Source organism: Callorhinchus milii, unplaced genomic scaffold, assembly GCF_018977255.1.
Source record: "Callorhinchus milii isolate IMCB2004 unplaced genomic scaffold, IMCB_Cmil_1.0 Scaffold28, whole genome shotgun sequence".
Taxonomy (NCBI): domain Eukaryota; kingdom Metazoa; phylum Chordata; class Chondrichthyes; order Chimaeriformes; family Callorhinchidae; genus Callorhinchus; species Callorhinchus milii.
Window position 1 is genome coordinate 4,075,562 of NW_024704769.1, and position 27,768 is coordinate 4,103,329.

The 27,768-nt window shown below is 50.6% G+C and overlaps 1 protein-coding gene across 1 annotated transcript; it reads right to left on the minus strand.

The window, feature by feature from the left end:
* Positions 1-6: 6 nt before the first annotated feature.
* snrnp200 (small nuclear ribonucleoprotein 200 (U5)) lies at positions 7-26,158 on the minus strand. The gene is made up of 45 exons (XM_007907441.2): positions 26,085-26,158; positions 24,609-24,772; positions 23,955-24,126; positions 23,027-23,219; positions 22,456-22,511; positions 22,218-22,316; positions 21,667-21,819; positions 20,935-21,034; positions 20,323-20,459; positions 19,920-20,003; positions 19,397-19,570; positions 18,999-19,136; positions 18,212-18,367; positions 17,593-17,763; positions 17,064-17,257; positions 16,546-16,669; positions 16,034-16,183; positions 15,570-15,680; positions 15,092-15,223; positions 14,461-14,649; positions 13,864-14,061; positions 13,347-13,499; positions 13,104-13,184; positions 12,658-12,741; positions 12,326-12,432; positions 11,654-11,772; positions 10,909-11,063; positions 10,162-10,351; positions 9,581-9,754; positions 8,743-8,903; positions 8,051-8,278; positions 7,707-7,898; positions 6,968-7,146; positions 6,655-6,806; positions 6,027-6,135; positions 5,758-5,866; positions 5,181-5,370; positions 4,384-4,548; positions 4,138-4,259; positions 3,635-3,778; positions 2,836-3,012; positions 2,328-2,488; positions 1,783-1,864; positions 1,242-1,334; positions 7-784 (listed from the first exon to the last, which is right to left on the minus strand). Exons 1-45 carry the CDS (start codon positions 26,127-26,129, stop codon positions 635-637), a joined length of 6,417 nt encoding a protein of 2,138 aa, XP_007905632.1. The 5' UTR covers positions 26,130-26,158; the 3' UTR covers positions 7-634.
* Between the last annotated feature and the right edge of the window lie 1,610 nt (positions 26,159-27,768).

The window sequence follows — 27,768 nt, forward strand, 5'->3', positions numbered from 1 at the left end:
CTAAAATTCAACATTCTCCAATACTTTATTCGGGCTCAATTCACGCCCCACTGGACCGGTGAACAAATGACATGGATTCACTTCACTGGTACCAAAACTGTTAGTCAGTTCAGCCTGGTTATACTTTTGTCAGCAACTTACAAAAGATCTACGCAGAAAGCTTTACAAAATCACTTCCGAGTTTTTCCTGCTTTTAAAACGACACTGACAAAAAGCCTGGGTCAATCTGAAAGTCTGTCTCTAACTCCAAACAGTTGCTTCCTGGTCATTGCTGGGGAATCACAAAAGCCACCCTTCAATTTAGGGCTTGTAACATAAGAGTCAAATGCGAAGAGCCTTACCGACCAGATAAAGATATTGTACTGAATTATCATTGAGACGTTATGTTTTGCCTCGTACTCCTTCTGTTTCTGTTCGCTCTATGATAAAAGATATTTCCCCCGGCAGACAATACAACAAAAGCAACGTGTCTGAAAGATTCACACACATGTTGACGTACGAAGGAGTTCATGACGTTTTAAAACGTAACCAAATCTCCGAGACTTAATAAGAGCGTCTTTTACAAAACTACGCGACTCCAGCCGAGAATACAGCCAGAGAAAAGGGTCAGAGCGAGAGGAGGGGAAGGGCTGCTTTAATCAGAGTCGCTCTCACCCTCACTATCTGCCTCTTTGATATCGATGCTGAACTTGTACTCCTGATCACAGCCCATGTAAGCGTCGCTCATGAAGTAGAGGGTGTAGTGCTGAGTGCTGGGAGCCGGAGCCACGAAATCCAACTTCACCTGAAACACAAATCAGCCACAAACAAGTTTGTTAGGTCGAGAAATAATTAAAATTATTATCCCTGGAAAAGCGAGCTGTTAATCGACTAACAACTGGGCTTCTATTTACTGCTGGTAAACAGAGGCGTGTGTGTGGAGTGTCAGATGTACCGGCACTGCAAATGTTAAACACAGTCAACACAGAGGAGAGGCTTGTTGACCATAACATTCATACAAGGCACTCAGAGGACTGTGAAAGAGATTGTAGAGAGACTTAGTTATGGAAGCCCAAGGAGAAAGATAACCCGACATTGATAACTTGGTGAAACGTAAGGATCAGATCACGAGATTCTCAGAGTTCTGTAGAAAACAAGTTTAGGATAGTTTGGGGATATAAGGAAGAAGTTTTGCCAGTAATCTGAGATACAGGCTTCCACAATACCCCCCCCACCCCCCACATACACGAGAACATATATACCTTTGCTTTCTGTTGCAGGGTCAGCCTCTTGATTGAGATCAAGCTGTTTGTCTTGGGGTCCCCAACCACGACCCACCAGCCTTCCTCCCGTTTCTAAAGGGATAAAACAGCAGCAGCTTGCTTTTACACAGCGTCCCTCACACAGGGCAGCGTCCCGGAGCGCTTGACAGTGACAGAGCACGACGCAGAGCCGGGGGCGGAGGTGACTATAGATAGTCAAAAAGGAAGGTCTTCAGGCGCAATGGGGAAGGAGGGGACAAGGCGGAGGAAGAGAGGGAGAGTTCCAGAGTTTCGGGGCTTGGTGGCTGAAAGCGCAGCCACCGATGGTGGAACAGAGGGCGCGAGGGTCAAGCAGGAGGCCGGAGCCAGTCGAGCGGAGGCAGTGGATAATGTGCTGGGGATTGAGCAGGTGGGAGAGGTCGGGAGGTGCCAGGGTGGGAAGGGATTTGAAGCTTGAGGATCTTGAAATTGAGAAAAGTTTCTGTCAGAGTCAGGAGAGAAGGGTTTAGACAGAGAATGATGTGCCCACGATCTGACTGACCTGAGGGAATAAGGGAGCAATAACAGGTCCCGTCACCTCCTCCTCCCTTTCCAGCTGCACCAACACAACCACCGAGGAGCCACTGTGAGGAAAGCACAATGTCAGCAGGGAACACAACAACACATGACCCAGGTAACATCTACTTACTGCACAGGTGGATTTTAAGGATAGATAATTCCACAGAACACATTGCCTCAAACCGGGCGGGGTCAAGGTCAAATAAAACCCTCACAACAGAATCAACAGAGATTCGCATTTTTATACCATGACTGTAAACCTCACATAAGTCATATTAGTTGAGACCATAACAAACATTTAATATGACTTACACAAAGTACGTGTTCCGTCAAACTGGCACAGAACCTAAACTCTATGTATAACTGTACAACTTTACCGCGATTATACAATTTACACAGATCAGACTCGTGCCAGTTTTACAGAACTTTGAAGCATCCGACAAACCTAACAAACAAACAAGATCCCAAGTGAGATTACCCATCAGGTCCTCTTCCATGTTCGTGGGCTTCCCCATCACTCAGGCTTACCTCTTGATGGCCTCTTTCTCCACCACTTCATACGACAGCTCGATGTTGGGATACCGGTTGCAGAACCTCGCCACGTCCATCATCTGGGCATCGGAGAGCTGCAGCAAGGCGTTCCTCTCATCGTCCTCCATCTCCATGATGTCGAAGATACTGTCAGTGCCCTGGGCAGAGGGACAATCACCCATTTTACTACTACTAATAATAATAATCCCTGCATTTGATATAGCGCCTTAACACGTCCCAAGGCGTGGGATTTGGGTCAGTCAGGGATTTGGACGCGAGCTGGGGGGTTGAGATCAGAAGGGTGGAGGGCGGGGAGAGGGGGAATAGGAGGGTGACCGAAGGCGCAGTCAAAGAGGAGGGTCTTGAGATGTGACCTTAAGGAGGTGAGGGAGGGGGCTAGGCGGAGGGACTGTGAGTTGGAGTTCCAGAGGGTGGGGGCAGAGAGGCTGAAAAACCAACCGGTGGCCTGGCGGGGAACGTGGAGCTGAACGAAGGGAGGACTTACCTGGTCAGTGCAGCGCTTTATGTGTTCAGAAGTGAAGTAAGGAAGCTGCTTGAGGTAGGAGTCCTTTGACCACATGGCCTGTGTCACCATTTGGGCCAATTCCATGGCAGCGAGCGCGGGGCTGAGCCAACCGTTACTGGAGAGAACGTCCACACAGGCCTGGATCAGCCGGATCGCCTGAGGACAGACGAGGAAACACAGCGGGTCAAGGTAATCATCTGCAGCAAAGATTAGTGATACACACAACCCAACTGTTTCAGGAGCTTCCATGTTCCACTGACTACTACTACTACTAATAATAATCCTTGCATATGATACAGCGCCTTATCACAGCGTTGTGACATCTCAAAGCGTTTCACAGAATATACTGTAAAGTGTAGTGACTGTATATTTTGTGGGCGAAACGCAGCAGGCAATTACCCACAGCAGCGTCCCCACAAACAGTCGTGGGTTGAGTGACCAAATTATTATTATTTTTTTGGAGGGATTATTACCCTCAGAGAGCGAACCGCCAATCGACTAACAAGCGGGTTCCTACTGACTGCAGGTAAACAGTGGCCTGTGTGTGTGTGTGTGTGTGTGTGTGTGTGCGGAGTAAGGAAACTTGCCTAAGGTTTCGCCCTGACCTGACCCGCCCGGGAATCGAACCCGGATCCTCTGGCTTGTGAACTGAGCGCTCTATCCACTACGCATGAAGAGTTGAGCTAAGCAAACACACAGCCTCCACTGATACACACACGCGCGCACAGTGGTCTGCTTGCCCACTCGTTCCCCCACCCGCCCCCTCACCCGAGCTGACCTTGCTGAGAATCTCCTCGGTGTCTGACTGGAGCTCGGCGCTGAGCTGCATGCGGGAGAGATGTGCCTGGAGGAGCAGGTTCGTCTTCACATGAGGATCATTAAACTTGGGGTTGTTCAGTTTGTGAGGAACTTTCTGATAAAGCTGCAAAACACAACACACAAGGCAATCTCGCTAACCATAGCAACAATTACTTGCATTTACACAGCACCCTTCACCTCACACAGGGTACAGCCCGGAGCACTCGACAGTGTCGGAGCCCGATGCCGAGCCGGGGGGAGGTGACCGCAGACAAGGTCGAAGAGGAAGGTCTTCGGGCACGACCTGAAGATGGAGAGAGGGAGGGAGCAAGGTGGAGGGCGGGAGGGAGGGTGTTCCAAAGTTTTGAGGCGTAGTGGCTGAAAGTGCGGCCACCGCTGGCACGAGGGGCAAGCAGGAGGCCGGAGCCAGTCGAGCGGGGGCAGCGAGTAGTGGTTTGTGGGGTGTCACCCCCTCCCACTCACCTGACGCAGCAGATTATCCTCGTGATGTCTGATGGGAATGTTCTCGTACTCGGCCGCGTTGGAGATGATTTCTATGAGGCCTCGGATCTTCGTCTTGGCGTTCAGCGACATACTGAACAGCTCTGGGACACACGGAAAAAGTCACACGTTAGCACAACACGGACTGTGACGTGACGTGGACAGTGTGAGGGGCGTTGGGCCGTGTGGCAACGATACAGATCGACCCCGTGACGGAGCCTCACTCACCGATGGTTGTGTAGTTGATGTAATAATACGCTGCGATCATCCCCAGGTTCAGAGGAGCCACATCCATCTCATCCTCGATACTGATGCACTTGGACTGTTCCAAGTCGTTCAGGGTGTTTTCCACCAACTGCGAGAGGTGATCAGAGAGATGTCTGTGCGACACACCTGAACAGAAGCAGAGAACAGCTCAGCTGCAGCAGAGCAGGGCAGGGCAGGGCAGGGCAGAGCAGGGCAGGGCAGGGCAGAGCAGGGCAGGGCAGAGCAGGGCAGGGCAGAGCAGGGCAGGACAGAGCAGGGCAGGGCAGGGCAGGGCAGGGCAGGGCAGGGCAGGGCAGGGCAGGGCAGGGCAGGACAGGGCAGAGCAGGGCAGGGCAGGGCAGGGCAGGGCAGGGCTAGCCTTTCCGAGGCAACCACTCTACATTACTAATATAACTATTATAATAATCCTGGCGTTTGATACAGCACCTTATCACGTCTCAAAGCGCTTCGCAGGATACACTGCAAAGTGTCGTGACTGTGTTATTTTTGTGACGAATTAATAGCAGCCGATTGCGCACAGCAGCAGCCCACAAACAGTTGTGGATTGTGTGACCGTTTTATTTTCGCAAAGGGATTGTTACCCCCGGAAAGCGGGTTCCTATTCACTGCTAGATAAACAGGCGAGTGTGCGGAGTAAGGAAAGCTGCCTAAGGTTTTGTCCTGCCCAGGTATCAAACCCAGGTCCACTCGCTTGCGAGGCGAGGGCTCTAACCACTGAGCTACAGGAATAAACACCCCAACTTCCGTCATGTACAAACCCTGGAGATTGTAGTAATTGGGGTTCTGTGTCATCCTGCGATACAGGAAGGTCCAGGTCAGGTAATCCACAGCGTCCTGCTTGTTCTCAATGGTTTTGGTGACGATTTCAGCGTTGAAGTGATCGTGTAAGCAATGATCCAGGTGGGATTCCACCGGCAGTGGCTCATACAGGAACTTCTTAAAAAAATCCTGAAACAAACACAGACGCTGATCTGGTTATCGTGGCCAACGTAACTTCTGCTGCCTATTAAAACATCATTAACCTCTCCGCCCAGTGGGCTCTGGCCTGTGCCACATCCCCCGCCCAGCCCGCTCCACCACCTTCAGCCTCTCCACTCCCACTATCTGGAACTCCATCCCACATTCCCTTCACCTCGCCCCCTCCCTCGCCTCCTTCAAGACGCCTCCTCTTCCACCGCGCCTTCAGTCACCCTCCTACCCCCACCCTCCCTCCTGACCCCAAGCCCCAGCTCGGGTCCAAATCTCTGCCTGTCCAGCGCTTTGGTGGGATGAGCTCCTGATGTGAGAGACGGTGTGTAAATGTCATTTGCTGCAGTGGTTGTAATAATCGCTCACCTTCTTGGACCCCTGACACATGATGACACAGCGCCCCTCATCGTCCTGTAGGGGGCGGTTTGCCCGTCCCACCATCTGCAGCACATCGTAGATTGGATAGTCCACGTACCTGAAACACGACACGTGGTTAGCAGGTCAAACACTTAAGACGGTTTGGCTCCAAGTCACAACGTGGGGGGGGGGTTTGAACCCACAACCTTCTGACTCAAGAGGCGAGAGAGAGAGAGAGAGAGAGAGAGAGAGAGAGGGCGCGTGTCTAGTTTACTCACGCGTGGATTTTGCCGTTGTAGTACTGCGTGTCCATAATGGTGACCAGGTACGAAGAGATGTTCATCCCCCAACACAGGCTCCTGGAGGCCACAACCACTTGCACTGCACCTGAACACAAACAGGTCGGAGGTTTTGCTCAGGGCTGATGTGTACCCAGCACTTCCCCCAACTACAACAACTTGCATTTATATAGCGACCTTCACCCCGGGCAGCGTCCAGGGGCATTTAAGAGAACTCCTAGCACAGCTATCTTTGAATTATTCCTAACTAATAACAACCCTCGCATTTGGTACAGCGCCTCATCACGTCGTTAAGACATCGCCAGGTGCTTCACAGGATACGCTGTAAAGTGAATTGACTGTATATTTTGTGGGCGAAACACGGCAGCCAATTGCACACAAACCGTCGTGGATTGAGTGACCGGGTGTTTTTTTTCCTGTCGAGGGATTATTGCCCCAAGAAAGCAATCCGCCGATCAAATAACAAGTGGGTTCCTACTTTACTGCTGGGTAAGCAGAGGCGAGTGTGTGGATTAAGGAAACTTGCCTAAGGTTTCGCCCTGCCCTGCCCGGGAATCGAACCCAGGTCCTCTAGTTAGTTAGTTAGCGAGAGAGGTAAAGACGGTACCAGAACGGAAGAGTTGTTCTACGATTCTGCGCTCGGTCAGGTTCAGCCCCTCGTGCAGGTAACCAACACCATTGGCCAGTGTCTCCTTCAGTGTGTTGTCATTCAGTTTGTCAAGGTACGGTGTCAAGTCCTTCTCTGTACAGTGTAAAAACCTGAGGGAAGGCAGACAATTAGCAACACACACACACACCACACACACACACGCAGATTCCTCCCTTTTTGCCTCAATACCCTTAACAAATCTGGAATTCTCTCACCCGCCTTAACTTTAACCAGAGATCGCGAGCTGCTCATCACCTCCCATCAAACGTACCTTTGTGGCTGGACGTCAGCAGCACAGAAGGTGAGGATATCGATGGCCGTCAGCCGGGTCTGCTTGCGAGAGGGCACGAAGACGATGACTGGCTTCTTGGGCGAATGCTTCATGATGGCGTGGTAGACAGGTTTAGACATGGACAGCAGTCGTGTCTGTGTGTGGCTCACATTGAAGCCCTGCAACAGGGAAACATCAACACAAACGTTTCTCAGTGTTAATCCCTGTGACCCACAAATCCCCCATATACACGGTAACCCCAAACCCCACAACAACAACAATCCTTGCATTTGATATGTCGCCTTATCACGTTCGTCAAGGTGCCTCAAAGCGCATCACGGGATATACTGTAAAATGTCGTGACTGTGTACTTTGTGAGTGAAACGCGGCAGCCAGTTGCCCACAAACAGTTGTGGATTGAGTTACCCCCGGAAATCGATCCACCAATCGGCCAACAACCAGGTTCCGATTTACTGCTATGTAAACAGAGGATTGTGTGTGTGTGTGTGTGGAGTAAGGAAACTTGCCTAAGGTTTAAGTTGCTTCGTTGTTTAAGGTTTTAAGCGCTCTGAGAGCTGTGCTCCTCTTCGACCGCGCCTTCGGTCACCCTCCTACCCCCACCCTCCCTGCTCTCCATCTCCCCTGATCCCAACCCCCAGCTCGGGTCCGAATCCCTGACTGTCCAGCGCCTTGGGACGTCCTCCTGATGCGATGCAAGTGTCATGTGTTGTTGCTGTACCTGGATGTGCAGCTCGAGGGGAACGGGCCTGACGTTGGGGTGGAAGTTGAAGGTTGCTGTGGTGCTGCAGCCCAGCCAGTGGGCCACGTCCTTGGCGTTGGACAGGGAGGAGCTCAGCGCCACGATCCGGATGGGACGTTCGATCTGGGAGGAGATGTACCTCATTCGGGAGCAGATAACTTCCAGAACAGGCTGTAAAGGGAGAGCGACACATTAATAACATTAATAATAATACTTGCACTGGATACAAGTGACTGAGTCCCCACGTCAGGTGGGCCCCCCCCTAATCACACGTGTTGCGTGTGTGTGCTTGTCTAACACTATCACTGCTCATGGCATCTTACCCCGTTCTCCCCCCCGATCAGATGGACCTCGTCCACCACAAACAGGTTGACGTTCTGGACATTTTTACGCTGTTTCCATCTCCGGGACAGTATGTCCCACTTCTCCGGGGTGCTGATGATGATGTTGCCTTTGCCCAGCAGCTTGAGGTCTGTGCTCGTTTCTCCTGTGAGCAAAACCACTTTCTTCCCCAACTTCAGCTGGAACTTCTCGAACCAGTCTGCAAAGACCTTGAGACATAACCAGAAACAACAGAATATCAACGGCTGTCACCAGAGATAATAACGCAGCAACAGTCTGTGCAAACCGTGCCAGCACCTCAATCTGCCCCCGAGCCCCGTTGAATTTCCTATTATTTCCTATTTATAAATTTCGCAAAACGCACACTTTCCAGAAGTCACATTCCACGTCTGGTCCCAACTGAAAAGAGGTTGTGTGAGGTTTACTGCAATAATTATTATTATTATAATAATCCTTACATTTGATACAGCGTCATCGAGACATCTCAAAGCGAGTCACAGGATATATCGTAAAGTCAACTGACTGTATTTTGTGGGGGAAACGCGGCACCTGATTGGGACGCTACTCTGCGTGAGGGAGGAGCTGTATAAATGCAAGTTGTTGCCGAATGGCTCTGGCTTTCGGCTCTGTTGCTCTGGATGGCCCTGGTCAGAGGGAGTTAGTTGATTCTCACCTGCTCCGCCAGCGCCTCCATGGGGGTGATGTACACACAGCGACCCTCGGAGTTCTGGAGTAACATGCGCAGGATGGCAAACTCCGCGCAAATTGTCTTCCCGCTGCCCGTGGGAGCGCCCACAAACACGTTGTCATCGCTGTTGTACACCGCGTTGAACACTGGGGAGAGAAGCCACAGACACACACACAGCAGGTCAGCAATACACTCCACAACTTTCCTTTCATTGTCCTTCAAACTGAGGAAAGGCCTCAGACATCACAAAAACAACAACAGTAATAATAATAATCCTTGCATTTGGTCTGGCGTCTTGTCATGTCGGACGGACATCACCAACACCTTCACAGGATTCAATGTGTTTTTGTAGGCAAAACACGGGAGCACAATTACGCACAACAGTGTCCCACGAACAGCCGTGGAAACAAGGGTCCAATTTTATTTGGGGGATTGTTGGCCAGGACACCGGGAGAGGGAGAGAGAGAGAGAGAAACTCCCTACTCTTTTTGAATAGCGAGAGATCTTTAACATCCACCTGAATAGGCAGACGGGGAGTGAGGTTTAAAGTCTCATCTGAATGACGGCATCTCCGACAATGCAACAGTCCCCCCCACCCCCTCCTGCTCTGCATTGGAGCGTCAGCTTAGACCGTGTGAAATCAAGTCCCGACGCGGGGGCTTGAACCCAGAAACTTCTGACTCAGAGGCATGAGAGAGAGAGTGAGAGAGAGAGAGCGCTACCACGGAGCCAGGTTGCGACGCACGATCAAAAAAGACCAAACAAACAAATAAAACCACCTGCGCTGCTATCCTGCGCTGTGGCAGTGAGTGGCTGAGGGTACCTTGTGTCTGGATGGGGTTGAAGAAGGGGAACTTGTCCTGGTAAAGGCTCTCGAATGCGCTGTTCCTCAGGGCGGACACAGGCAGTGGCTGCAGGTCCAGCAGCTCTGTGGGGGGAGGATATTTCTCTGGGAGAATCAGGTGTCGGAATGAAACAGGCAGCTGTGTTTCACAGGCTGAGGAGAGAAGATACACAACAGAATAATGATAAATAATAACAGTAATAACCCTTGCATTTGATACAGTGCCTTGTCACGTCATTGAGACGCCTGAAAGCGCGTCACAGAGTGAAGATTGACTGCGTATTTGTGAGCGAAACGTGGTAGTGACGAATCCACGACTGACGGTAGAGCAGAGGGGACGAGGGGCAAGCAAGAGGCCGGAGCCAGTCGAGTGGAGGCAGAGGTAGTGGGTTGAGGAGTAAGCAGATCAGAGAGGTAGGGAGGTGCCGGGGTGAGAAGGGACTTGGAAGACGAGTGGGAGGACCTTGATATTGAAACAAGTATTGGTCAAAGACAACAACATACACCAGAGGACAAGAGGAGATAATACTGGACAATGAGGAGCATCCAGGGTTACTCACACAGCCAGCGGTCCGACACCACCCTGATGAAGTACTGCGGAGGCAGCGGCTCAAATACCGGAACAAAGAACATCACCAGGTGCTCGTCCTGTGCGTACTTTGCCTTTAACAGGAAATACTCGTGATGTAGAATCACCTCACTGTCCACATCCTCCACCAGGATCCAGAACGCCTCCGAGGAACCGTGTATCTGTGAGGGGAACAGGCGGCAATCAGCCACACATCACCCCCTCTCAGTCCTTCAGCAAAACCCACACACTCGCTTCACAGAAATACTGTCAAGTGAATTGACTGTATGTTTTGTGGGTGAAACGCGGCAGCCAATTGCGCACAGCGACGTCTCACAAACAGTCGTTGTGGATTGCGTGAACAAGTTATTATTTTTATTTATTATTTACTTATTGAAGGGATTAGTATCCCCAGAAAGCGATCCACTGATCGACCAACTACCGGATTCCTACTTACTGCTGGGTAAACAGAGGCGTGCGTGTGTGGTTGCGTGTGCATGTGGTGTTAAGGAAACTTGCCCGAGGTTTCTCCCTGCCCGGGAATCGAACCCGGGTCCTCTCGCTTGCGAGGCGAGTGTGCTACCCACTGAGCTACAGGACTCCGGAGGGGCAGCTCCTTTGAACTCCTCGCAAACTTATCGGAGGCCTTTTAAGATCCCTCGTTACCAGAATGCTACGGTTGTAGAATTGTTCGCAACGGCAGAATAAAATGTGACAAGCAAACCTAGGTCTGTCCTACCTTTTCGTCCCACTGGAAGTCTGGCGTGATGGTGAGTTCCACTTTCAGGGTGGAGCGTGTGATCGGCTGGATATGGACAGAGAGCTCCAGTTTGGGGAACTGGTGAATGTACTTGTGGATGGTTTTCCCCATCTTTGGCATTCGGATCAGCTCCCCTGGTGGGAAGATTGAAGTCGTTACATTGGAATAGGCAGTAACTGGTTGCAAAATAATAATAATAATAATCCTTGCATTTGATATAGCGCTTTTCACGTCGGGAGGACGTCCCAAAGCGCTTCACAGAACACACTGTAAAGTGAATTGACTGTATGTTTGTGGGTGAACGCGGCAGCCAATTGCGCACAGCAATGTCCCACAAACAGTCGTAGATTGAAAATGACCAATTTATTATTGTTTTTGGTTTTGGAGGATTATTATTAGGCTCTGTGTGGAGTAAGGAAACTTGCCCGAGGTTTCGCCCTCTGCCTGGAATTGAACTCAGGTCTCTCACTTGCAAAGCGAGTGCTCTAACCACTGAGCTACAGGACTCCACGAAAAAGCTTTCACTTCGGTGACGAAAATAACAATAGCTCTTGCATTTGATACAGCTTCTTATTACGGCGCATTTATAGAATATATTGTAAAGTGAACTGATTGTAAATTATCTGGGAGAAACGCGACAGTTGTGGGAGCGAGTGACCAGTTTTTCTGTTGGAAGGGATTATTACCCCGGAAAATCGATCCGCCAATCGGATCGACTTGTTACCTATTTCATTGTGGTTCAAGTCGTAGAGTCTCTCAAAGGGGAAGTTCTTCTTCTCAATCTTCTTGATGACCTCCTCCGGCAGCTTCCGAAACTGGCGAAGAGGAGACATGGACTGCCACCTGTCGGGAGACAAAATAACACCTCGGTCGGTTGCAACTCACGTCTGACATTCGCTCTCAACCAAAAATTCAAGCTGTGAAACATCCACCTTCGCGCTCCAACAGCATACAAGGATACTCGTGCATTAGAGGAGCAAAGCTTTGAAGGCGAGAACAAGGATTTTGAGCGCTATCCTCTGGGGGATGGAGAGCTGGTGGAGCCGGGCGAGGGTGGAGGTGATATGGTGACGGAGCCTGGTGCAGCAGAGGACACAAGCTGCAGAGTTCTGAATGGTCTGCAGCCTGTGGAGGGAAGTTCGGGAGAATGAATATATTTTTTTTGGAGGGATTATTACCTCCGTTAAAAGGGATCCGCCAATCAACTAACAACCGGGTTCCTGCTTACTGCCAGGTAATCAGAGGAGGTTGGAGCAAGGAAACTTGACTCGGGTTTCGCCCTGCCCGGGAATCGAAGCTTGTCGTCTCGCTCGCGAGGAGAGTTCTCTAACCACTGAGCTACAGGGCTCCACCACGTTGTAATATTGCAGAATTTGGTGGGAAAACGGCTACTTACATCCGTTTGTCGATCATTTTGCAGAGATTAACCGTCTTGTCTGTCAGCTGGGCCCAGCCACGGTGCAGCACAATCTCGAATATGCAACGCATCAGGCGTCCCGCTGACTGGAAAAACATAAAATTAAAACAATAATAATCCTTACATTTGATATAGCGCCTTATCCCGTCATTGAGACGTCCCAAAGCGCTTCACAGAATATACTGTGAAGTGAATTGACTGTGTGTTTTGTGGGAGAAATATACGGTCAATTCACTTTACAGTAAAATAGCTCCCATCCCTTGATAAGTGGAACAGAATAGTTTCCGTTCCCTGACGCATTTCACACTCACCTGAGTCACGTAAACCATGTCAGCCATCAGTGCAAACCCCTCCAACTTCAGCTGTGAGATATAGGCTTGGAGCAGCACATTAATCTGAAAGGCACGACACCCCACACACCCAATTAGTTGGTCTTTAACTATACCATCACTGAGCTCTGCAATGAGACACTCACTGCTGTAAAGTGTAGTGACTGTATTTTACGGGAAAAACGCGAGACAGCAGTGTCCCACAAACAGTCGTGGATTGAGTGACCGCTTTAATTTTTTTTAAAGGAATTATTACACCCGGAAAGCGATCCACCCATCGACTACTCACTGCTACGTAAACAGAGGCATATGTGTGGAATAAGGAAACATGCTGAAGGTTTGGCCCTGCCCAGGAATCAAATCCAAGTCCTCTCACTTGCGCACTAAGCTACACAACTACACTGCCTCGTAAGCGCAAGGTCACGTACCTTGGCACTGGGCTCCTCAATGCTCTCCTTGACAGGAATAGGAACTCGTTCCAACAGCTTCTGTAGCTCCAGCTTCTCTTCCTGAAGGCAAGAGGTGAAAAGTCAGTGTGTCAGCAACTGAGCCACTACTCAGCACCCACACACACACACACACACACAGGTATCATATACACATACGCACACACACAGATATATTAGGACTGTAACCCTGGGATGGTCTAATCTGTCCCGAGCCACACTCACCTCTCTCACGGTGATGTTTTTGAATTCCGAGGACAGAGAGAAGACTCGGAAGAGCTCGATCTCGCTGAGGGTGGGTTTGAGCAGCTGGTTGTAGGTGGCCATGCTTTCCTGGGTGATGTAGTAGTGACTGGCAATCCTGCCCAGGTCGGTCACCTTCAAAACAAGACACAGCAAGTTACACACTGCTGGGCAGCACAATAATAATAACCCTTACATTTGATACAGCGCATTATCACGTCGTTGAGACGTCTCAAAGCGCTTGCCAGAACACACTGTTAAGGGTAGTGACTGTGTACTTTGTAGGAAAAAAACGTGGCAGCCAATTGCGCACAGTCGTGGATTGAGTGACATTATTATTTTTATTTTTTTCCCGAATGGATTATTACTCTTGGAAAGTGATCCGCCAATCGACGAACAAATTCTACTTCCTGCTGGGTAAACAGAGGCGCGCGGGTGAGGTAAGGAAACCTGCCCTCTGGCTCGCAAGGCGAGCGCATTAACCACTGCTGAGGCTAACCTGGAAGTTGCCGCTTTTCTTGTCGTACTTGACCAGGTTGTTCTTGTCGAGGATAAGGGCTGCCGTGTGGATCAGGTCTAACCTGCGCTGCTCCAGCAAAGGGTCGCTCTTCAGCTCATCGTGTGATATCCCGTATAGTGTGGGTGTCCTCAGCATTCGGATGTAAAGGTAGGTGTATCCCAACCAGTTAATAGCATCCTAATCGGGAAGAGGGTAAAACTGATTCAACTCAGAACATCAACGACAACAACAACTTGCATTTACACTGCGCTCCTCACGCAGGGTAGAAACCCAGAGTATTTGACTGCATTTGAGGTACGGTCGGAGGGGAAGGTCTTCATGCGGTCTGAAGATGAGGAAGGAAGGGGCGAGGCGGAGGGATTGAGGAAGAGTTTTCCAAAGTCTTGGGGCGCAGTGGCTGAAAGCGCAGCCGGCGATGATGGAACGGAGGGCACGAGTTGCGGGACGAGCAGGAGGCCGGAGTCAGTCGAGCAGAGGCAACGGGGTAATGGGTTGGGGAGTAAGCAGGTCGGAGAGGTAAGGAGGGGCCAAACATTTGGTCTACACTTGATCGCTCGGATACCCAGGGCTCCTCACCTTGGCTGTCTGGACATTGCCAAGCACGATCTCAGCGTTGAGCATGTCAGGGAGTCTGGTGATCATCTGGCTCTCAATGGGAAGCTGCTGGTTGAGCAGAGACAGGTAATACTGCAGCTCCCCGTGTGAGGTGATCAGGATTCCTTCACCTTTCGTGTCGTACTGTGGCCGCCCGGCTCGTCCCAACATCTGCAACGCAGTAAGAATAAGAATAATCCTCTGACACACACAGAAACCCATTACCATGTTTAAGAGTCTCCAAACCAAGCATCCGACCTACACATGGAAATCCCAGAGATAAGGCTGTTGGAATGAAATGCGCTCTCTCTCTCTCTCCCTGGAGGGACTCATCCTGCTTACCTAATTCTAGAAAGTACTAGGCGCAGGTTGGCAAGAGCCAAGGCTTGGGGGGGAACCCCATTTGATACAGCACCTTATCCTGTGGTCGAGACGTCTCAAAGCACTTCACAGGATATATACTCGAAAGCGGAATAACTTTTGCAGACGAAACGCAGCATCCAATTGCGCACAGCAGTGTCCCACAAACAGTCGCGGATTCAGTGACCAAATTATTATTATCGTTTTTTTGAAGGGACTATTATTGAGAGGCAGAATATTGCAGTTTGCAGACCTGTAGAACGTCCAAGGCTCCCAGCTCTGTCCAGCGGCCTTTCTCCGGGCTGTAGACTTGTGTCCCTTTGATGATGACTGTGTGAGCGGGCAGATTCACACCCCAAGCCAGGGTCGCTGTGGAGACCAGCACCTGAACAGCAAGGCACAGTAAGTGAAACTCAGGTGACTCAGTTCAAGGTAAGTAGCGTGAAACAGCACAGTACAGAGTGTCAGCCAAATTATTATTATTATTTTTAATTTATTCTTTGGAGGGATTATCACCCAAGGAAAGCGATCCGCTAATCGGCTAATAACTGGGTTCCTACTTATCGCTAGGAAAACAGAGGCGTAAGTAAGTGGTGGAGTAAGGAACCTTGCCTAACATTTTGTCCTACCCGGGAATCAAACCCAGGTCCTCTTGCTTGCGAGGCGAGTGCTCTCACCACTGAGCTACAGGATTCCACGGTGCCCCTCAAACCAGAGGAGAACCCAATTACCTGAATGTGCCGATCAGCAAATAGATCCTCCACCAAGGTTCTGTCCACCCTGGTCATCCCTGCGTGATGTATAGCAAAGCTGTAGGGCAGCAAGTCTTTCAGTTCCAAATTCTGCAAGAGACACACACCATAATCACTACAGAAGGAATTATTACCCCCGGAAAGCGATTCGTCAACCGACTTACAAGTGGGTCCCTACTAACTGCTCGGTAAACAGCGGTGGAGTACCTGCCTAAGGTTTCGCCCTGCCCGGGAACCAAACCTGGGTCTTATCGCTTGCAAGGCGAGCGCTCTAACCACTACACTACAGGACTCCACAGCAAACAGATGGCAATTACACTGAACTGCACCCAGTTAACACGCGCTCGCTTCAAAGTGTTTGGAGTTAGGAAGCAGAGATAAGAGAGAAATTAATATCCAGTTAGAGATGTTTACTGATACAAATGCAGTGTCTAAGCGGGTACCTTGCACTGCTCGGCCTCTGTACGTAACACCTCAGTGGACGCTGAGCCCTCACGAAGGAACAAGCCCAGAGTATCTTTCTCCAGACACATGTCTCTGATCGCTCGCGCCGTCTTTCCGGTTTCCTTCCGCGAATGAACAAACACCAGCACCTGAAACCATCACACTGTAGTTATAACAACAACAAAGCACATCTGTACAGCGCATTTCACGTCAGAAGAATGTCCCATCGACAGTCAGGCCTTCAGCTTCTCTGCCCCACACTCTGGAACTCCATCCCACAGTCCCTCTGCCTCGCTCTCTCCCTTGGCTCCTTCAAGACCCTCCTCTTCAATCACGTCTTCAGTCACCCTACTATCGCTACCCTCCCTGCCCTCCCTAATCCCAACCCCCAGCTCAGGTCCAGACCCCTGACTGTCCAGCGTCTTGGGCCCTCCCCCTGACGTGAAAGGCATTGTGTGAATGTAACGTGCAGTTGTTGTTGAGAGAGCGAGTGTGGGGGAGCGTGACTGACCTGGTTCTTGCCAGCGTGCTCCATCACCTTCTCGTACACAATCTCGTTCATGATCTGGAAGCGTTTGATGGCTTTCTTCTCTGTAATTCCCACGTAGGTCTGCTCCAGAGGAACCGGGCGGAAACTGGAACGAGACGCACAACGTCAGGAGCCACGCACCTGGAATCCGCAGCTAAACAAAGGGAATCTCTGCTCCTTTATGTTACACAACACCGTCCATGACTGCGCCCCAAAACTCTGGACCACTCTCCCTCAATCCCTCCGCCTTGACCCCTCCTTCCGCATCTTCAGGTCTGAACTGAAGACCTTTCTCTTCGACCGTGCCTACAGTAACCTCCCCCTCCCTACCCCCAGCTCGGTGTCGCGCTCCTCCACTGTCAAGGCTGGGACTCTATATTCAAGTTGTTGTTGTTGGGAACAACTTCACTAAATAGCTAATTTGTTGGTGTTGTTATTGTTGTTGCTGACCTGGCAAGTTACAATAATAATAATAATCCTTGTATTTGATAGTGAGGTACCTGTTGTCGAAGTAGAAGAGGCCTTTGGCAGCATCGACCCTCAGGAGAGTGGCCACATCCTCGTAGTTGGGCAGCGTAGCACTGAGCCCCACCAGCCGCACGTCCTCCTGGGTCATCTCAATGTTCCTTATAGTCCTGGCCACCAAGGCCTCCAACACAGGGCCTCGGTCATCGTGCAGCAGGTGGATCTCATCCTGAGGGGAGGGGGAGAGAGAGAGAGAGTTACAGATGAAGAGAGAGCCAGTTATGGAGCAAGTGGATCAGGTGGATTGTCTATATAATCTTTGTATTTGATATGTACACTCAAGCATGCGTACGTGAGGAGGGGAGGGAATGAGGAAGTGGGTGCCTTGCCTTTCCATGTGGGGGGGGCAGCCACATGGAAAGGCAAGGCACCCACTTCGTCATTCCCTCCCCTCCTCACATACACATGCTTGAGTGCGTCTGTCACGCACGTCATGTGTCTGTGGGTCTGTCATGTCGCGTGTATCGTCGTCTATCAGCCTGTCCCCAGCCCGCACAGACTTACAATGATCATGAGTCGGACTATCTGCGTGTACGTGCGCTCCCCTCCTTTGCGAGTGATGATGTCCCACTTCTCCGGGGTGCACACGATGACCTGGGTGGCATTAATCTCCTCCTTACACAGCTGATGGTCGCCCGTCAGCTCCGCCACATTGATCCCGTAACTGGCTAAACGCTGCAGAAGAGAAACGCGCACAGCAGGGGAATTAACGGAGGGGTTTTCAGCCACTAACCCCACCCCCCCCACCGACCTTTATATCTCTCACCCCCCAATCCTCCGCCTTGCACCCTACTTTCCACCTTTCGGATCACGACTGAAAATCTAAGGGTCAACTCCTCCCTCCCACCCCCCCGGCTCGGTGTCAGCCTCCGCCACTGTTAAGCGCTCCCAATTTATTGTTGTTATAGGTGGGTCACAGGTGGATAAAGCCCGTCACTGGCTTTTACGGTTATTGACGACCAACCTATGTGTGAAGGGAGCGAACTTCGTGATAATTGAGGCACCAGCTCTAAGGGGATAAGTGAGCACCAGTATAGAGACGGGGGCTAGTGAGTGTGCTTGAGCACAGCAGTGTCCAACAGACAGTCGTGGATTGAGTGACCACATTATCGCCCCTCCTTACCTTACTGAAGCTGCCCACCATCTCCTGTACCAGAGAGCGCATAGGTGCCACGTAGATAATCTTGAAGTCATCGATGTTGATGGTCCCGTCCAGGTTGATGTGTTTCCCAATCTCACGCAGCATACACATCAAAGCCACGTTGGTTTTACCAGCTCCCTGCAGACAAAGCAACACAAGTTTTAGGCCTCGGTAGACAAGAACCCCAGCGCCGTGCACGTTAATGTATATGCACAGTGAGAGCAATAGTCCTACATACAGGGTGTGCACAAATTCCTGTTACACCCTTCTTTTTTTTCCCTCCCGAACAACTGAAACATGTGGTTAAATTTGAGGACAAGTTGCATAAACTTGGTCTGTAGTCTGTGAGTCTAGAGGGCTGGGGGCCGACCTGATCGAGGTGTTTAAAATGACAAAGGGATTTGATAGGGCAGCTACAGAGACACTATTTCCTCTGGTGGGGAATCCAGAACCAGGGGCTTCATCTTAAAATTAGAGCCATTTAGGAGTGAACTCAGGAGGGAGGTTTTCACCCAAAGGCCAATGGGAATCTGGAGCTCTCTCTCCCTTCCTCACCCAAAAGGCTGTGGATTATGGCTGAATCCATTCACATTGTCCAGACTGAGGTGGAGATGTTTGTTGGGGTCAGGGGATACGGGGTAAAGACGGGTAATTGGATCTGAGGTACAGATCAGCCATGATCTAAAAGAATGGCGGAACAGGCTCAAAGGGCTGAATGGCCTCCTCCTATTCCTATGTTCCCATGTATTCACTGTGATGATGTACTCACGGTGGGAGCGCACAGTAACAGGTTTTCATCGGTTTCCATGGCGGCTTTGAACAGTTTGCTCTGAATCCGGTTCAGAGTCTTGAAGCCTTCAAATGCTGCCTGTGTATACTTGGGCATCTTCTCAACGCCGATTAGTTGCTAAACGGAAGAAAGTTCAAAAGAATTAGTGGTTGCAAAGCAAAGCAAATGCCCTACCTTCTTATGCAAGCGGGTTCCTACTTACTGCTTGGTGAACAGGGGAGTGTGTGCGGAGTAATCTAACTTGCCCGATGTTTCGCTCTGCCCGGGAATCGAACCCAGGTCCTCTCAGCTTGTGAGGCGAGTGCCCTGAACCAGAACGCGACAGGACAGCCGGCACCTTTCGCATCAGGTCGGGAAGGACGTCACAAGACACTCACCTCTTCGGAGGAAAAGGGTTTGGGTTTGAGAGCGGGGACGTGCACCTCCTCGTATCCCTTGCGTTGTTTGCGGAAGGAGCCGTCAGGGAGCTGACAGCGTTTATTGGCCATCAAGTGACTCCCCTGAGCAAACGCCAGGTCCTCCAAGTCCAGGACTTGCCGGGGAGCCAGGATCTGGTGAGGCAAATGGAGAATGTGCGGCACGTCAATCATCATAATTAATAATAATAATCCTTGGTTAACGATAAATAAATAATAACAATCCTCGTTTAACAATAAATAAATAAAGTAATTAAGTAATTAAGTAATAATAATCCTTGCATTTGATAAAAAGCTTATTATGGCGCTGAGATGCCTCAAAGCGCTTCACAGAATATACTGTAAAGTGGATTCACTGTGTATTAGTTGGGCAGCTCTTTCAAAGAGCCGGTACAGGCCGGATGGGGCGAATGGCCTCCTTCCGTGCTGTGATATTCCATGACTCTTATGATATTTCAGGTTTCTTTGCATTGAGCAGCCTCACCTCTCCTTCGCGATCAATGTCCATGGCTTCCAGGTCTATATCGACGCGAGATTGACGCACTCGCTCTCGGCGCGATCGTTCCTCCTACGGACAGAGAGAAAGCTGTGGTGAGCAGCGAGAACATTCACAGCTGGACGAGCAATCTCAACATAAAACATGGGACAGGAGCTGGTTGTGTTTTACAACACCACCTTGTATTGACGCAGCTCCCCTCACGCTTGACACTGGCGGGGAACAGAGGGCACGCGGGATATGCAGGAGGCCGGAGCTAGTCAAGTGGAGGCAGCGGGTAGTGGGTTGGGGATTGAGCAGGTAGGGAGGTGACAGGGCGTGAAGGGATTTGAAGACGAGTGTGAGGATCTTGAGGCAGTGGGGTGTATGTGACAGCGTAACTGAACCGTACCCGGATAATATCTTCCTTTTCAGTTTCCTGGAGTTTGTAGAGGATCTTCGAGAGCTCAGCGTCTCCCTCCATTTTATTCTGGATTCTCTCCTTCTCCCCCTCGCTCTGAGCACTGGCCAGCAACGTGCAATACAGAACTGTCGGGGAACAACCACAACCATTACAGTCCTTTAGGGTTTTTAAACAACAATATTAACCCAAACACACACAGCTGTGAAAGTATGGGCAGCGTTGAGGCAAATGGGAACATTTCCCTCCCTTTATACCTATAAGAATGTCACAAATTTGGCTCTATTTCTCTATCACTCCATTGAGACACGTCAAAGCACTTCACAGGACGCACTGTAAAGTGTAGAGACTGTGTCATTTGTGGACGAAACGCGGCAGCCAATTGCACACAGCAGTGTCCCACAAACAATCGAGGATTGAGTGACCACGGTATATATATTTTTTGAAGGGTTACCCTCGGAAAGCGATCCACCAGTCGACTAGCAAGCAGGTAAGCTTACTGCGAGGTAAACAGAGGCGTGTATATGGCGTAAGGAAACTTGCCGAAGGTTTCGCCCGCACCTAGATCTGTCAGTGCTAACCCCCAGCCTGACTGATACTCACTCATCATGCGATGCTGTCTCAGGATCTTGATGAAGTCAAAGGTGTTGAAGCCGAGAAGGCTAACAAGCTGGTTCTCGCACTCCCTGTCATCACCGGTGGTCTGTAAGCAAAGAGGCGAGTTTCAGTACAGCGAGGAAAGTGTTTTCACGGGAAATAAAAGTTATAATAATAATCCTTGTGTTTGATACGGTGCCTTATCATGTTCAGACCTCTCAAAGCACTTCACAGCGTATACTGTATACAATAACATACCACATTTACACAGAGCCTTTCCTGTCGGGAGGGGCTCTGTGTAAAAGCGCCTTAAGACACTGGACTGTATTGGAATTGGATCCAAGCCGGGGGTTAGAATCAGGAGGGGTGCAAGGCAGAGAGGGTGGGGGTAGGAGGATGACCGAAGGCACGGTCAAAGAGGGGGGGTCTTGGATGGGCTTTGAAGGGGGCAAGGGAGGGTGCAAGGCAGAGGGAATGTGGGATAGAGTTCCAAAGGATGGGGGCAGAGAAGCTGAAGGCCCAGGGGACATGGAGCAGGCCGGAGCCCGATGAGTGGAGATGCCCACCTAAGGAACCACCCAACAATGAATCTTAAACCACACGGTACAAGCTGACATTATACAGGAGGTGCTTGCTAATCATTGTCCCATGTCAGGGTCCCAATCTCCCCCCCCCTCCACAATCGCAGACTAGACAGCCCCTCCAGCGGCTGGTCCTCCTGTCAGGCCCATGTCCCACCTTTAGAATATCCAGCACTTCATCAGCTTTCTTCTGTGACATGATGGCGTCATCGTAGAAGCGGCTGAGCTGTCTCTGCAGCCAGAAAGCATCGATGTCTCTCGGGTGCAAATCCTTCTTCTTAGCACTCAGCACACTCCCAGTCGTCCCCAACTAAACCGAGGAAACGTCAGAGTGAACCTCACATCAGTCGGGACAATACATTTAATATGACTTCTGTAAAGTACGAGTTACTTTAAGCTCGCATAGAATATAAACTCTTTGAACAGTTGTACGACTTAGGCGATTATACGATCCACAAAGATAACAACAACCACAGTGGCAGAGCAGGGGGAGGTGACCGTAAGCACGATCAAAAAGGAATGTCTTTAGGCGGGATACGAAAGTGAGGTGGGAGGGGGCAAGGCGGAGGGACCGAGGGAGATGGTTTCAGAGTTTCAGGGCGTAGTGGCTGAAAGCGTGGCCACCAACAGTGCAGCAGAGGGCACGAGGGACAAGCAGGAAGCCGGAGTCAGCCGAGCAGCAATCAGGTCAGTCTGTCTCTAACTCACGTTGGCAGAGAGTGTGCAGCTGATGTCCGCTTCCTCTCCTTCAGTGTCCTCGTCCGATGCTTCCTCACGCACTTCTCCATACGTATCCTCATCTCCCTCCTGAAACGGGAACATCAGGACAGATGGCAAACCACAAGGCAAGGCAACCACATCCGTACATGTCACCCTTCCATTCCCTTCCCCTCAATCACTGCAATGAAGATGGTACAAGTAAAACCTGCGATGTGACTTCACTCACCTCTTCATCAGACTCGAACTGCACATTCACTCCATACGTCTCATCAATATTGTCATCTGAAAAAGAAAGGCACGTTCACTCACTGCTAATGTCTGAGAGCGAGGTCACAGAAGCGAGGACACAGAAGCGAGAGGGAAAGAAAAGGGGGAACAAGGTGACATTCAAGGGGCAGAGATAACGTTTGACCTGTTTCTGTACCGTGTCATTCATTCTACGAGAGAGAAGCATCAAGAGAAACTCCACAAACAACAACAAATGTCATTTACACGGCATCTTTCAAGTCGGGAGGACGTCCCAAGGCTCTGGACAGTCAGGGATTTGGACCCGAGCTGGGGGTTGGGATCAGGAGGGGTGGAGGGCAGGGAGGGTGGAGTTAGGAGCGTGACTGAAGGCACCATCGAAGAGGAGGGTCTTGAAAGAGGCAAGGGAGGGGGCGAGGTGGAAGGACTGTGGGATGGGATGGGACGGGCGGGGGACGTGGAGTGGAGGGACCAGATCAGTATGATACGGTGTTAAGAAGTAACAGAAGTAGGGAATTAAAGCTCTTGTCACAAGCTGTTGAACCACGTACCCATGTTCTGCACCTCCTTGTCCCCACCGTAGTCGCTGATTTTCTTGCCCAGATTGACCAGCACGTGGTAGCGAGTGTCCTCCAGCTGTCCCAGCAGCATCTCAATCTCCTTCCGTCGCTCCTTGTCCCACAGCTTCTCGTTCTTCAGCACGGCCAGAACCTCATCGGCCGCTCCACACAGGATGTCACGCGGCTGGGACACAAAGGCCGGTCAACCCACAAACCAAAGCTCTATACAGTCTATTCACCTTACAGTATATTCTTAGAACAGGAGGAGGCCATTCAGCCCCTTAAGCCTGTTCCACCATTCTATTAGATCATGATGATTTGTACCTCAACTCCAATTACCCACCTTTGCTTCATATCCATTGCTACCCTGACCTACCAATATTCTGTGAAGCTCTTTGAGATGTCTCGACGATGTAATAAAGCGATGTATCAAATGCAAGGATTATTAATATTAAGTTTAAATTCAATTATTTCAAATGACAATTTAAACTCAATGTAATAAAAAAAAACTCAAATTTATAAAACCTCAAAGGAATAAGGATCCAATAATTGGATCGGTTTTCTGTCAACTTTGTACAACAATTTACGGTTTGTCTCGTGCCTTGCAGGTATGGAGGGCATTTCAAAGGGCTTCACGATGCTCAGAAAACAGGAAGATCACCAGCTTACTGGCGTACCAGGAGGCAATCCCAGTGACTGAGCTCCACAGTGGAGTGGTGATGATGTATTATTGTGTGCGTGAGTGCACTGAGCTCTGTGCCTTCGGTGACCCTCCTAGCCCCGCCCGCCACCCCTCCTGATCCCAACCACCAGCTCGGGTGCAGGATCCCTGACTGTCCAGCCCCTTGGGATATCCCCCTGACATTAAAGTCGCAGTGTAAATGTCACTTATTGATGTGTTATCTGACATCCTGGTTACCTGGTCTCCCAGGGCAGCCTGGATGAAGCTGAGGAGCACCTCGTAGGTCTCTCTGGTCTCCTTGGTCTTGGGTTTGTAGACGATCCCTACCATCTCATCGATGCCCTCAGACAGCAGAGTGTAGCCTTTCATCTTGTTCATGTCGTGTCTGTCTTCATCGCGCTTCCTCCTCCTGTGTGATTAACCACAGCACAACCCAAACAAATCAATCAGCCACAGAGAGGACACTGAAAGCCAAGTACGTATGTGATCATGTAACCAGAGCAAAAAAGCACATTTAAACGGCAACTATTTAAATACAGCAGCACCTCAGCACACAGACATCAATGGTGACCCAATTTTGCATCACCACATGCTGGGTGGCATGTTGGTGGATACGTTCTGCTTTCTGAACGCACGATGATTGCAAGAATGATGATAATTGCATTTAGAAGTACTTCACTGTATTCAGTACAAGTGTCTAACTGTATTTAGTCCAGAGGATTGGTGTGAGGGTGTTCCTATGTTCTTACTTGGCCTGTGCTGGGTTACCAATAATGGATTGAGAGTCAGTGTAAACTTCAACATGTAAGAATTTTGTGTTAATGATTTGGTTATTTATTTATGCCACATGAAGAACAGCCATCAAATGTCTCCAAGCCTTGAAACTCTTACTTTGCCCGTCTCTCCTCCTGCAACTGTGGTTTGGTTCTCTGCGCCTTGTCTCCCATTCTGGAACCTTCAAGCTTCCCCACCAGCGACAGCACTTCTCCGGTCGGCTCATCTCTTCTGGTGCGGTCGATCAAAGAGCGATCGGCTTGTAATACAAGGTTGGAGTTCTGTAAATAAGAGTGAAGGAAAGAATCTCAGCTGGCGCCAGCACTGAATAGTGTTCAATAGTCTAATCCCTTCTTTTTCAGGAAATATGCCACGATTAACATAGAAAGGAGGGAATCTTTTATACCACTTGACTTCAACGCTCCTTGCAAGCTTTTGACTTACTAAACATTACCAACCTATCGCTCCCTCTCTCAGCGGACTCCATCCCCCATTCTGCCCACCCCACCATTGGCGGTCGGGCCTTCAGCCTCTCTGCCCCCACCCTCTAGAACTTCATCCCACAGTCTCTCCGTCTTGCCCCTCCTTCAAGGCATGTCTCAAGACCTTCCTATTCGAGTGTGCCTTCGGTCACCCACCTACCCCTACCCTCCACCCCCAGCTCGGGTGCAAAGCCCTGACTGTCCAGTGCCGTGGGACGTCCTTCCAATGTGAAAGGTGCTGTATAATTGTAATTTATATATATATATGTAATGTATCCACGACTGTTTGTGGGACACTGCTGCGCACAACTGGCTGCCGTGTTTTGCCCACAAAAATACAACCACTACACTCTCCAGTGTACTCTGTGAAGCGCTTTGAGACAACGCGATGAGGCGCTATATCAAATGCCAGGATAGTTATTGTTATTATTATTATTATTATTATTTCAATAACAATCCCTGCACTTGACACAGCGCCGGATCCCGTTGTCGAGAGGTCTCAAAGCCCTTCGCGGGACATACGGTCAAGTGTAGTGACTGCGTGTTTTTTAGTGCTGATTGGGCAGCGAGGTGGGGGCCGGTTCCTGGCTGAGGACGGGATCAGTGACTGAAGAGGCGGCCGGGACAGCTTCCCCCCCCCCCCCCCGCTCCCTCCCCCCACCCCACCCCCCGGAGGGGAGTCAGAGACCTGTGGGCGCTTCCGAGCAAACACGACCTGGAGCCCCAGGTGGTGTCAGGCCCTGGTGTGTGTGTGTGTGTGTGTGTGTGTCTCCCCTCTCTCTCTCTCTGTGGCTCCGGGTCCCCCCACCTCTCCTCATTCCTCCCCTCCTTCTCCCTCCCTCCCTCCCTCATCATTCCCGCTCTAACTCCTCCATCCCTCATTCTCCCCATCCTTCCCCATTCCCTCTCTCCCCCCCGTTATTCTCTCTCTCTCCCTCTCTCGCCCGCTCTTCTTTTCTCCTCCCATTCTCCTTCCCTCCCCCTCCCCTCACTCCCCCTCTCCTCACTCCCCCTCCCCTCACTCCCCTCTCCTCACTCCCCCTCCCCTCACTCCCCCTCTCCTCACTCCCCCTCCCCTCACTCCCCGTCTCCTCTCGCCCTCTCCACTCACCGCCTTGTACTCGTACTGCAGACTGCGAGCAGTGACATCCGCCATGATGGCGTCCTCCCGGCCTCTCCACTCGCGCTCCGGGGGTGGACCTCACTTCCGCTTCCGGGTCACATACGGCGCGGCGTTGGGCGTTACTTTGTGGGCGTGAAACCCGCCCCCATCGGGCTATTTCCCGCCCCACTCGCTGTTTGGGGTCTGACACCAAATGGCTTTGGCGGAGGGGAGGGGATGGGGGGGGTCGTTATTTTTGGAATAATCATCATCACCATCATCATCGCATCTGACGCCGTCCCTCCTCCGCACCTCGAGACGTCCGACCGACCGACGTGGAAGGCGCTCTATAAAGGCAGTGTGTGTCCGCGTCATCGCACGTCGTCGAGACGCCTCAAAGCGCTTCAGGGGATGACACTGTGAGGTGGAGTGACTGTGCGAGTTTGCGCGCAGCAGTGTCCCGCGAGGTCGTGGAGTGAGCGGCCAATTTTATTGGGGGGGGGAGGAGTTGTTTTGTTGGCCAGGAACACTGGGAGAGAGAACCCCACCCCCACTACCCCGTCTCTTTTCGCATCGCGGGCGCAGTGGGTTTAACGTCCTCCCGAACAGGTTTAATGCCTTATCCGAAGGGAGGAACTTCCGACAATGCAACACGTCCCCAGCGTTTGCATTGGAGCATCAGCTGCGCCTGTGTGATTCCAAGTCCCGAAGTGGGGTGGGGGGCTTGAACCCAGACCTTCCGTTAGTTTCGAAAGCACTAACTTAATTTGGCCACTCTACTACCTATATAAGTCAGCTATTTGGTTCACTTTGGGCTACAAATGTATTTTAATTCCTGGCAATGTTAGTTTCTGACTATCCCAGCTGATGTGTGGGAAACCTTTCCTCACTTTTTTTTTGATCAGCTGACAGTCGCTCAAACCCTGTGCATCCCACCTACACATGGAAATCCCAGAGATTGTTGGAATGACATGTGCGAGCTCAGCTCTCTCTGGGTGGAATCGTCCCGCTCACCTAATTCCGCAAAGTATTAGGCACAGGTTGGCAAGAGCCAAGGCTTGGGGGCACCCCAGAGTGTGTGTTGGGATAATTGCTGAAGCCTAGTCGGCTAAAACCACATAACTTGCAAAGGATATTACTGTCTGGCAAGCTTTCCCACTGGTTATCCAGCTAGAACCGCCCTACCCGTTAGGGCTTTGGCTTGCAGGAAACATTCCTCACTTTCAGCAAAAGAACTGTTTGCCCTGTTTGCTTGGAAAACGGCTGCAAAGTTGGGGGGGGGGGGGGGGGGCGGGCGGACACTGACCCTATTTAAAATGCAGCAAATAAGACTTAGATCACACTGCAGAATACAGAAGCCAGAGACGAATGAGGCCCCAGCTGCAGTGAGTTCCTCAGAGAAGTTTTCATGCTTCATCCAGTTATGGACAGCTGGTGACTGCTCAGCAATGCTTGGCCACAAAGCCTTATGCAATTCAATTAAGAAAAGCTGAGAGCATCCAACAAACGTGACTGCTTACTGACATTGTAAGGATAAGCTTTCCAAAGCCTTAAAGACTGCTTTGACCTTGTTCAGCAACCCTAAGCTAACTCATTGCTGCTCATGCAAAGAAATGTCAAATTGATGCTCACTGACACCTGGAAGGATAGATCATCAGGACATAATAATAACAGCTTATCATGTTATTGAGGC